Below are 12,783 nucleotides of genomic sequence, written 5' to 3' on the forward strand. Positions count from 1 at the left end.
ATATACTTATAGCAGCAAGCACAGGACCGAGACGACTGGCGGTACGTGGGAGAGGCCTTTCTTCTGCAGTGGACGTAGTCGGACTAATGATGATGATGGTGGTAGTGGTGGTGGTGATGATGATGATGATACTATAATTGCTGCTTCAAGTTGCAATGCTACAAATAACGTGTCCTCTACCTTCCTTGTCTTTACTGTTTCTTTTCGTTATAACTGTATCAAAAAAAAAAAAACTAGCGCTTAAAAACGGCACCGCGTTCATTTGCAGCAACGGTCTCATTCTCTCAGACCAATAACCTTTTGGCAGTCTGCAAGGGCTTATCGGTCGGGTGTGCATTCGCTAAAGAAGACGTATACAAATAGCTTGCCCGTGACGTCACCATCGCAGCTCCATAAAGTACTGCATCAACAACAAGGTGGGCTTGATTGTACAGACAGCATATTCTACAGCATATGATTGAGCTGCTTTATTATGATAACGATGTGGGCAGAATTTTTATTTGCCTTTATCTGTTAATAACAAAAAAACATAAAATTATATAGTAATAACAATACCGCTAGTGCCTTAAACCTTGCGTGTGTCATGTGGTTCATCAACAGGGTGGTTTCAATGACGTCAGTGCATGCCATCTATTGCGTTTCACGCGACACCATCAGGGAGAGAAAAGTGTTCCGAACTTGTCGTCATGGATATACGAATGCCGCTGACTGTCAATCTCGTCTTTCCATGCACAGAAATACTCGACAAAGTGGACCAGAGAACAACCACTGCCGTAGCACGGTTTCTTCAGCATCAGCCGCGTTATCCGAATGTCGTAGGTTTGGTTTCTGCCGACGGCACTTGTTGTGTTTCTATGCAATTTCCTTTCCTGGCATTTCTAATATAACTACCAGAATAGAATGGCAATAGCACAAATTAAGCCATCTACGCTGTCTTTAGCGTCACAATTCTTATTATCCATTAAGGTCACGTACCACTGATTCTCACTTTTTCAAAAAATATAATGTGCTAGTGGAACAGCTTCAAACAGTGAAGACCCAATAGTGCGTACAAAAAGTAAGCAATTGAAAAGGCTGCTCGCGAGCCGCCAGGGCAGGGCGGAATACACCAAGAGCAAGGCAGGGGTGAGGGACTCCCGCAGCTGTTACTGTTTCGCGTATGAGGAAAACACATTAGCTCAACTGGCATAGCTTACTATCTGCACTACTTGGGTTATTCATTCTGCTTCGAAAGGTCGATGTATTGGCAGGCAAAAATAAAAGAATGCATGCGAATTTAGATTGAGTCTCATACGGCTAGATGGGTTCACCACTGAACTGCAAGAATGTTCGAACAGAATATTCAAACAGAATGCACCAGTGCTGCATTACTTCGTATGTTAGTAAGCTGCAGCTATGTTCTTCTGAAAAAACTATTCGCATGTGCCGGCACGGATTTTGTAGCTGCCTGTTCGACTCCGCAGATCAAAGAAATATACGAGAATGAAGGACACGGTCGGTCCGTACAGGGCGACCGTGGAGAGTAACAGTGACGCACCATCAGTTTCTGATATTGCAAAAACTAGTGAAAAAGGTGAGGCAATTATTCGTATATGTATATATATATATATATATATATATATATATATATATATATATATATATATATATATATATATATGTGTGTGTGTGTGTGTGTGTGTGTGTGTAACATAACGTTTGAATATTTAACGAATAAGCCCCTAAATCACTGCGCATAACTTTTCAAAGGTTGGTTTTTCCGCCCCATTAAGACTGTCTGAAACTTGCGCGACGACAAATAGAAATTCAGGGAAGCCCTGTACAACGAAGCACAGAACGCTCTACTCGGAATGCCCTTGCGATGTGGCTTACAGGATTGCTGATACATGAGAACGCCAGTATGTATATTAGACTGAAACTTGCTTTCGCCAGAGCGTGAATGAACACAATTTGAATGTGTTTAACAAAATTGAGAGATTTTTAGCAGAGCAGTGCATACAGTGCGGACATGTTCACTTTGTTTGGAACACCCCATTTCCAAAAAAAAAAGGGAGGGAGGTATTGCGACGCACAACACCAAGACGCCATAGCGTTTTATTATGAGGGAAGCAGCAGACAATAGAATCAAGAAGCCATTTATTTCATTCACTCACGCTTAGATTCAACACTTCCAAGGTTTGGATGGTTGGTTAATTCCTCAACATTTTGGCAAAGCCCACTCCAGGGAATAGGCCAAGAAACGCGCGGTGCCTTGCTTATTAAAATAATTCAGTTGCAGAGTGAACGGGTGGAAAGTGAATTGTTTAGTCAATACAAATAAATAAATTAAACTCGTAAAAGTATAAAAAAATTTAGTAATCAAACCAATATGCCAAAAATAAATTGATACGTCTGTAACTATGGCAACTGAATTAAGATGCGCCTACCAGTCAATTATTTTAGACTTTAGTGAAAAGTTATATACAGCGTTGAAAATACTCCTGCGGCTAAAATCGAATATGGCTACAAAAAATGAAAAAAAATCACCGCAAGAAACAAATTTTTTTATTGGTCTTCTTTTACCGTGCTTGTTGTTAGTAATTCTTTTTCATCTATTATCTCACAGGAATTGTTATTTCACCCACACTGCCTGTTTTTGTCTGCTTGCTGGCTTTGCTCGTTCAATTTCATGAATATTGGCTTGTCGAATTTTTATTGCTGCTTGTAAATACTTTCGTGTTGGTCGGTGTCTGTTTTCTTTATTTTGCTTTTTACATTATGGTACAAGTTTCTTACGCGCAGCGTCAATGAAATAGACGTTTTATCTCTTCGTGAAAACTACGCTTGAATCTGCATGGACGCTTTCTAACGCGGCAGGTTTGACTGTAAAGGCAGTGAGTTATTGCACGCTATAAAAGAAAGTGGTTCTAGGAATACAGTTTAATAATATGCTGAGAGAGTTGACTGAGTTCGTTTTCTTTTTTTTGTGCTTCCGAACAGCAAGTACTCTCTTACATACGTGCGTCCTATAGCAAACCTCGAGTGATACAGTTTGATAAGATAGACTAGTGAATGTAAGGTTTCTTCAAAACTGGTTTTGAAAGTCAATACGACCCAAAAAAGATGTCGGAATGGAAAAGTAGAAATTAGGTGCCAATAAAGGTTACCCGCCTATAAAATTATGAATGATATCTGAGGTTGAACGTTCAAAAACCACCACATGATAGAGACGCCTAAGTGGAGGGCTCCGGAAATTTCGACTACGAATGGTTATTTAACGTGCATCAAAATGTGGACACATGCACCTGCAGTAAATTCGCCTGCACCGAAAATGCAGCCGCCGCAGCCGAGATTTGATCCCACGGCCTGCGGGTTAGCAGACGAGTACTTTAGCCACTAGGTCACCTTGGCGGGGCTGCCTCTAAAATAGGCTCTAAAAATTCTTACACCGTTTTTTTTAATCACAAGCCAAACTGCGACCCCTAAAGTAACTACGAGCTCTTTATTTGAAGTTTTCATAGACATTGAGGGAGATTTGAAGGCATAAAAAACAGGAATATAAAAAAAAAAGTCGCGGAAAGAAAGGAGATCATGATTGCACTTGCGTTGCGAACCTGTAACCAGCACCGGCGCTAGTACCTGGACGCCCTAGAAAGAAGGTTCCTTTCAAGCCCGGGTGGCATCCTCGCCTAATAAAGCTACTCGAGTTTGGTGAGGACATGTCACTTTGGGTTTGATGTATGGTCTTGGAGAGAACATATAATGTGTGTACTGTGGCGTGATTTTTCGTTCTATAGGTCACGTGACTTTATCGTGCATCTTACGTGATGTTCCGATCTTTCCTTTTCCATCTTTTTCTATGTTTCTTTATGCTAACTATTTTATGGTATCAGTAAAAATTGAACGCATATCAGTGTTTTGCACTGATGTCGTTGCTCTGTGTTATTCCGCTTTTTCAAACACCTATTTCGTATGATTATATGTGTGATATAACAAAAACGTTAATATACGTCTAAATTGCATCACATCTGCTGGCCCCTGCTGTGCGCACGCTAATTGTGCTAAAACTGTGCATGATTCTTATGTACTGGGAATGGCGCTCTCCCCTTGTCAACCAAAGCAGGGGCCAACTGGGATCAATGTTATTGGTTTCTTCGGCAATACTTGACCACTGGAGCGTCTATACATTTGCATAGCTATATAGAAATAAAAATAAGCATACAAACACAGAGAGGAAAAGGGACACCTAGCGCTGTCACGGAATCTTACTGTTCCTGCTGTTTTTCAACTGTCATCGTTATTTTTGTTTGTCTTGACACGCCTAATGCCTCGAACTGCATTCGTATTGCAACTATCCCAGCAAGCTGCTTCAGGCCCAGCAAGCTGCTTCAGGTCAGAATTTATTCGTACAACCTGCACCTACAGCAAGCCGTCACGTTCACGCAGTTGTTTCACCAGGTACTTCTTGCGACATGACAGTGACCTATTCGCTTTCCTTCCTGTCAGTATTATTATATACTCAAGGTTCTTATGCAATATTTTGCGGTCGCAGAGAAGAATAGCCGGCTGTAGGGGCCACCCTACTGTTCTTTTTCTTCTTGATATTATCCACATCTCCTGATACTATCCTCTCTTATTGTCTCTTGTTTTTATAAATGCTCAAACTACTGCCTTTCCTTGCCAAGAGCACTCATTGAACGCCTAAGATTCGTTCATGACTGTAATGGGTGGGACGCCCGGTCAACTTCCACCACTTGCTGGCCTCTTGTATTTTATTTCGCTGGGAGCTTGTCGCTTCGCAGATTCCCTGGCATCATCAATGTCAGGTAGGAACTCGAAGCAGCACAAGTTTTCACACTGTGGTGCTATGTGAAGCTGCTGAAGAAATGTAAGTAACGCAATGAGAGACCAGGCGGTGCACACTATTTTAACGAAAGTTTGGATCATACCTTCGATTCATCATGACAGTGCCTACAGATCGGCGATATTGCGACACTGATATACATGAGTGATATCAGTGTCGCCTGTTAACTTTTTCTATAGACGCGAAATTTCTAGTTCAGAAATTTCCGCCTGCTCACTCTAGTTTCTGAAGAGAAATGTACTTCCCCCCCCCCCTCCACCAAAGCTTTGAGGACCTTTTTTTTTAAGCGCGGGAATAAGCCTATAAAGTTTACAAAAATTGAAAAAAAATCAATATTACCAAATACGCGGGAGTAAAGCCTATAACCTCTCGGTCCACGACACCAAACTCTCTTATTAACTTTCGTGGACGTCCACGGCCACAAACGTCGAGAAACAAGGTGCCTGGCAAACTGCGCTAGAGAAGCTGACGTATGCGACTGTACATATGTGCCTTGTATCTTAACACCTTTTTTTTTACAGTGGCCTTTTTGGGGCAGTGCGGATAACCGCATTGGAGAGGTTAAGTGAAGTGCAGCATCATGGCAATAATGGGAATTGACAGGACGCACTGACAGTTTCAGCACATGAGCTCCTCGATGTCAGAATTTATTCGTTCAACGCTCGCTTCGAGGCGCCCTACCTGGCTCCGCGGAGAATGGCTGCTGATTTCCACTCAATGTCGTTTCAGTACATATATTTAGTGAGTGCTTAATTGCACTTACACGTCATAGCCGGCAGCTGGACGCCTTCACGCGTTAATGATCGAAAGTAAGAGCATGGCCTCTCGTATGCCTGAAACGCTGTGAGGAAGTGTACGCATGACCAGAAGAGTACCCATTTGAAGGATACGGCTCGCCTATTCGTTTCCCTCCTTACATGAGCACGCTTTGAGTGAGCGCATTTAGAATACTAGTGTTTATTAGGTGCTTGTTGGTGTCATCTTTCCAACCAAGTCCGCACGCACTCCATACGGGTTAATGTTAACTACTTGAGCGGCCTGAAAGGTTTCTACTGTATCGTTGACGTGTATCATTTCTATTGATGTGTTCTACTAAGTTTGACCATAAGTGGATTCGCATGAAACGATGCGATATCCACACAAAAAAGCAGCAACCATAACAATCCATCATACATCAGTGTACAATAAACATTGAACTACTTTTGTAAAGACGCGTAAAGCTTTTCTATTATAACAATTCGTACTGGTAAAGGGATAAAACATATTTTTTTTGTTTACGAATCTTCACTGCCAGGATGGGATTCCCAACTAAGCTGGTACGAAAGAATCATGCTTTGGGTGCTACGACAAGGAACCATACCTCGGCACTTCACCATCCTCGCGGATGGTAACCGCCGTTTTTCTCGGAAAAAGAAAATGTCCCTGAGCCAAGTCTACTCTCTCATGTTTAGGAAGTTCACTACGGTAAGAGGTCTCACGCTCGGCCGAATAAAATGGTCTTCTTATTTCAGTATGTTCGAGTTTACCACTATATTTGCAACTGTTCAACCAGTTGTTCATGCTCATAATCGCTGATGGACGCACTTTGACCCTGCAAAATTAGCGTGCACAAGCGCGTTCCAACGTAATCTCATACGTCACAGTATTTGTTGCTGACTGATGTTAAAAACAATCTCTCGTACTTTTAAATGAGTGGCCTCACTGCGGAAGAACGTGTGATATGGAGCACAAGCTTTGGCGTCGCTCTCGTTACGTGCGGATAAAGACCTCGCGGAGCAGAAATGCAGCTCGGCTCTCAAGAGCTCGGAATATCAGCATAAACTTTGGGCTGTCCAGAGAGCCTGCAATATGGCAGTTAGGTTAAGTTTAGCTGTCCCTGCGTAGGAGCGATCTATGGTGTCGCCCTATTGAGTGGCACTTCTCCCTATCCTCCCTATCTTTAAATAAAATTATTCGTTCTCCCTATCTTTCAACACATCTTCTTGCCACCAAGTCGTTCATTATTATTCTAGTAATTTGCTTGAGGTAAAACCACTCGGAGAGAATCTATAAAACGACGGTACCTGCTTTGAAATTGAAATGGCGTGCTTACACAGAGTGATAATCAAGTATGGTTGTTTGCTGGGCTAGTTCGTTCATTTTAATGTATGGATCAGCGCATGGAACTAGAAAAGACGACACGAACAGAAAGAGCGCTGACTTCGAAAAGTTTTATTTCACTGATGATACCAAACAGAAATACCGCTTACTTAGCTTTGCAAATCTGAGTTTGATGAAAGTAGCATTGTTTATTGTGACAAATACCAGAGCTCCATAGAAATAGTATAGGCGGTAGATCGAGATTGCTCGTTTGGGAGAGGAATGTGTCAGCATGCCATCGCTTGCATTGGCTAATGAGGAGTGTAAGTTTTTAGAAAATTAGTGATTAAGACTTGTTTATGTCACCCAGTGCTTTCATTACCGATAGAAATTTCTTTTGGCTGTCATTCTAATCTTACTCGCTGTCTCTGCGCATGCATTTATGCCTGGTATCGTCAGTGCAAAAAAGACAGTCGGCGCTTTTACTTTTCTTTTTGTGTCGTATTTTCTGGCTTTACGCACTAGGAGAGAGGATAAAATGAGGATAGGAAGTGACCATTTTCTCTTCCCGTTTGCACTATCCACAATCATAAGGCGAGCGTAAAAAAAAACACGAGGCCTGCGCGGAAGGCGCCGCACAGTCACAAGGAAAGATGGAAGAGCGGCCTTTCAGAGCCTTTTCGAAACACTCATTGGGTAACTAGTGCAAGCACACTAGCTTGATACCCAATAAGTCAATATAATAAATTTATTTGGGTAGTGGGCTGGTATTCAATATACTATTTATCATCAATCTTCTGAGAAACGTCAATTCCGCTAAACACTTGCAAAGTATTTTATGCCAATTGCTCACGCAGTGGCGGACAACGATGAAGAATAATGGCTGAAGTGGGTATTCGCCCCAGTTAATAGAGGAACAAGAACACGCTTTTGTGATGGGTTGGGCCATTGGACGGCCCACTCGTTACGCTATCCGCACTGTGCGACGCCTGGTTTTCTTTCGCAGTCTTAAAACGCTTATGTGGTATTAACACGATTGTTTTCCCGACATCAAGCCTGCCAAAGGCAAGTTTGAGAAAACACAAGCACCGGTGAAACTCGGTAACTCGGTGGTAGAATGCTGGGCTGGCACCCAGCGGACCCGGGTTGCAGCTCCGCTGTGTCATTGGTGTTAGGTTTTCTCTAGATATGCACGATGTGGCTACGAGCACCGGCCACCACCGGTGTCCATAACCACATCGTTATGTTATGAGATCTTAAGTTATGAGATCAAAATCAGAGTTGTGATCTAATAGCAGCTTACGCTGTAAAACATTATTTCTAGCAAGCATTACTTCTTCCCAACAGCGCACCACGCATACAGTGTGGTCTTAAATAAAGTTGATAAGAGCCAGTACACTGATAATGGCGCCGAGGCCTTCGGTAATATATGAAGGGTCCATATAAGAATGAAGTGCCCTCATGTAAATCCCGTTTAACCTAAATTAAGGCTCAGCCAGGAATGCTGTTTTATAAGATGTCTAAGAATATTATCAAGTACCATAAAAGTTTTCCTAAATGCGTGTTCTCCGAAACCTTTTCATCCTGACCTTGACATATACCTTCGTCCTAGTCACCATTTCATACAAGTGATTTGCGCATACCTTTATTGATATTACAGTACCACCCAGTGGTTCACAACGCTTGACCGATTTAGATGATTGTTATTGTGTGTAACCTACCCTATAAAAACTGAGATATTAGAGCTGCAAACTTCAAGTTATGAGCTGCGTAATGAAATATAGTATTACGCATCTATGTACAATTTGCAGTCCCGTAGTTTTGCTGCTTCGCATTCAGCACAATATATATTTTTTTTTACCTCGGGTATCTTCTGCTTTCACCATTGGATCTCATGTATATTTTTTTTGACAGACTTGGCCCTACATGGCAGCTCTCGGTGTTCCCGAGGTCACCTACTTCATGATTAGTACTCGTAACTTCAGCCGCAATACCTGGGACCTCGTTACTGCCATTGATGAGATGATGAAATTCTTCACCAGAACCCTTCAGTGCCTGTGAGCATTCCCACATTCATCACATTATCGTGAATTTGCAGGTAAGGCAAGCGTGACGTACAAGGTGATTGCTTTTATTGCGATATCATATGGACATTCTCGGCGGGACTCCGCCGCTGGCGTCCACCGTCATTTAACGTATATGTATACATATCTATGTATGAGCGCGTGGCGTTAGCTACTGAGCCACGAAGAAGCAGTTCCTTCAACGCTTAAACGGCAAGCTACTTATATCTACCGCTTATTACTGGCGATGCTGATCTCGGAAGAAATATCGCGCTATCTGCATTACCAGCGAGATGGCGCAATGAGCGCGCGCTTCGCCAAATCGTCATGACGCGACGACGCGCGCTCATGCGCTGATCTCCCATGCGTACTTTGCCCCGCAGAGAGGGGGACGGGGAGTGGGCGTAAACGCTCACGCGCGTACGCCCATGTCTCGTGGTGGGGACAACCGAACGCCTTCGGTTCTCACCAGAACGATTCTGTTGTAGTTACCGGGCGCACAAAGGTCGCTGCAATCGCTGCATTGTCTATATTTTGTGTCCGTGAGCGAAAAGAGCATGGTTTGCAGACTCAGCAAAGTAACAACTTAGACACTTATTCACGTACATCTGCACTAGTGAATACGTTTAGCGTGTCATGAGGACCGCCAGGGGGCTCGAAGTAGTGCAGACGCGCTCGCTTTGCGCTCTGAATTCTCATGATTTTTAGTGGTGTTTTCCGTCTGCAACGACTCGAAAACTTTACTATCAGCTTCAAGAAGTTCCGAGGAACGCCTGGGCACCACTCAAGAGGATTTCTTGCCACTTCGAGGTGCCAAAGGACTTCAGAAAGCTCGTCACCCCTAGGACGCTCACCAAACGCTGACCTGGGGAGCCGCCGGCAGCTGCACCGACGCTGGGGACGCCCGCGTCGGAGCTTCATCCAGCTATGGCTCTCAACGTGGCGGCCGACCAACAATACCACCTCCTAGAACAGGAGGGTACAGCAGACGACCAAATGGATCAACTCCAGGGCGACCACGATACGGTGAGCCGAGACGCTATCGGCGCTCAATCGCATGCAGAAGAGGACGCTAGCTGGCAGGCAGCGAAATCCACCAAAAAACGCAAGCAAGAGGCACTGGAGCGGAGGCGTGGCAGCGCAGGGCTCCAGGACCAAGTTAAGACAGGCACGCCAACATTCAAGAAATTGCCAAAGCTACCGCCGTTGCCGAAGGACGATTACAAGATCGTCATTCGTCCAAACCAGGCCCTCCCGCTGAAAAACATTCTGACTCCTACGCTTGCGCAAGCAATCATCGAGGCATGCCAAGCTGGCATCAGAGATGACCATTTCATCCTTAGAATCAACCCAGGGTCAAACATAGTGATTCTGTCGACCAAATATGAGGAAGTGGCGGACAAAGTGCGTCTGATACGCGCCCTTGTGCTTAACGGCAGGGCTCACGCTGTCCGTGCCTACGCCGCAAATGGAGACGATACTCTGAGAGGGGTGATTCACGGCGTACCGATGAACACCTCAACCGAAACTCTCATGGCGCACCTACGTGTCAGAACGCACGGTGTGGAGATCATCACTGCCAGAATGATAGGCACAACGAAAAGCGCAGCCATTACATTTTTCGGTCCAACGCTACCTCGTACCGTCTACTATTACGGGGGTGAACTCCGCTGCTACCCCTTCCGACCTACGATTCAAGTCTGCAAGGTCTGCCGAGAAAAAGGACACCGCGCGGACGTTTGCCCGCATCCGGATCGCCCCATTTGCCGGCTGTGCGGACTGACTAATCCAACGGATGGACATCCGTGTTCTATTAGTTGCGCCTCGTGCGGGGAGGCTCACCCCACAGGAGATCCAACTTGCAAAAAAAGACTTAAGCCGCCGAAGCCTAAACAGCCGCAAGTACAAGCAGGCCACAGTGATAAGCTTCAACAGGGCACTAGCAACGACCCACCGAGGACCAAGAATCTCCGCTGGTTCTCCTCCGAAGAGGAAGAAAACGCCTACAAGTCAGCCGATGACAAGCACAGTTCCCGGTCGCATTCACGGTCCCCGGGCAGAAAGCCGCACTCGCCATCCAAGAAGAGCGCGCCAGCACCGACTCAGCAGAACCTCCACCGCAGTCCTCCAGGAGGGGGAGCCAAAGGCAACGGTGGGGATCAAGGATGCACCCAACAGGCATCATCACTTCCGGTAAGCTGGGCGGAAGCCGTGGCTCCCAAGTCTGCATGTACTCCCCCCATCACACAAAACGTACACTATCAAGCAGTAATCGCTGAAAACAAACAGCTTAAGCAACGCTTTGACAAATACGAGAACAAAATAATGTGGCTCGAAAAACAGCTGGCCCAATTAATGGGAGCCACCCCGAAAACTACAGTCCAGGCCTCTCAAAATCTAACTAGCCACCCAAGCGAAAAGCTACGGGACAATGGGCACATCCAACCGCAATCGACACCACCACGAGGTCCTGTAGCCAATATAGGAACAGAACAAACAGCGACAAACCTCACTTTAGAACAACAACTGCAGCTAATGCAACAGCACATACTGCAGCAAACAGAAGCCCAAATGAAACAGTTCTGTTGAATTTCATGACCTGAAGCGATACGTTCATGAAAGCCTCGACAAAGAAACGAAGCGTCGACGTAAGCAGAACGAACCGCGGTCCCAGGAGTCCGACGCCAAAAGCATGCTTACCTCGGACGCTGAAAGCACACCCACCTCCTCGCATCATGGCAATTAACCGACGCATAGCGAACGAGAATCTCACTATATGGTCCTGTAACTGTCGTTCCCTGCACAACAAGCACGCTACACTCACTCTATACATAAAGGCGGCGCTGGTTCCTCCTGACATAATCTGCTTGCAAGAGGTGGGAGCCAGGCCTAAAACAGTTTCTGGCTACAAACTGTACATGGATCCAAATACACCGGAGATTGCGACACTCGTCCGGAAAGAATTGGCAGCTACATGCATAACGGCACCGAACGAAGAGACGCAACACCTTATCGTAACGCTCTGGCCAGCGAAGAAAGGACGCCCGAGGCAGGGTATATGTAACATATACAGTCCCCCACAAGACAGAAAAGCAGAATTCAGCAATATCTTCCACTATTTGAACAACAAGCTTCAACCACGCGACCGCTTGATCATCACTGGGGACTTCAACGCTTGGCACACCACATGGGGTTATAGCGCAGACAGACCCAAAGGTACGCGGCTTTTAGAAGCGATACAGCGCTACGACTACACACTCCTCACGACACCGGGCATACCGACTCGTATAGGAAACAGTGTCAACAGGGACACCACTCCCGACCTTACCGTAACCAACAATGCCGCGACCATGCGCTGGAGTGTGCTGGACGACAATCTGGGCAGCGATCACAATATTGTGCAAATAACATATGAAACAGCTCGACTGCGACGCCCGCTCGGAAAAGCCAGACTGACTAACTGGACTAAATATAGAGAGCAACAGGAAGTAGACGGGCCCAAGCCAACAACTATAGCCCAATGGACACCGTACATTAAGGGTCTCTATGACAAGAACACCAAGATATATCAAACAACTACCGACGCACCTGCCATTGACACCCACTTGACACATCTTTGGGAAGCTCGTCGAGGCCTCACGAAACGGTGGCGCCGACAAAAGCTAAATAAGAAACTCAGACTCCGTATAGCGAAAATCACGGAGGAAGTAAACGCATACTCAAAGGAACTTTACAACAACAACTGGCGCACCTTCTGCGATTCCTTAAAAGGCACATTAAGCACGAAAAAGACGTGGA

General features: G+C 45.2%; 1 protein-coding gene across 1 annotated transcript in view; it reads left to right on the forward strand.

Annotated features, from left to right (window-relative positions):
* The first annotated feature begins 1,390 nt into the window (after positions 1-1,390).
* Positions 1,391-12,783, forward strand: part of LOC119163900 (dehydrodolichyl diphosphate synthase complex subunit DHDDS-like) — a 40,752-nt gene continuing 29,359 nt past the window's right edge. The window contains exons 1-3 of the mRNA XM_037415972.2: positions 1,391-1,573; positions 6,138-6,307; positions 8,837-8,979. Of these exons, the coding sequence (XP_037271869.2) occupies positions 1,483-1,573; positions 6,138-6,307; positions 8,837-8,979 (404 nt within the window). The 5' untranslated portion in view covers positions 1,391-1,482. The remainder of the gene's footprint in view (positions 1,574-6,137; positions 6,308-8,836; positions 8,980-12,783) is intronic.

This window comes from Rhipicephalus microplus, chromosome 8 (genome assembly GCF_043290135.1).
Source record: "Rhipicephalus microplus isolate Deutch F79 chromosome 8, USDA_Rmic, whole genome shotgun sequence".
NCBI classification, from domain to species: Eukaryota; Metazoa; Arthropoda; class Arachnida; order Ixodida; family Ixodidae; genus Rhipicephalus; species Rhipicephalus microplus.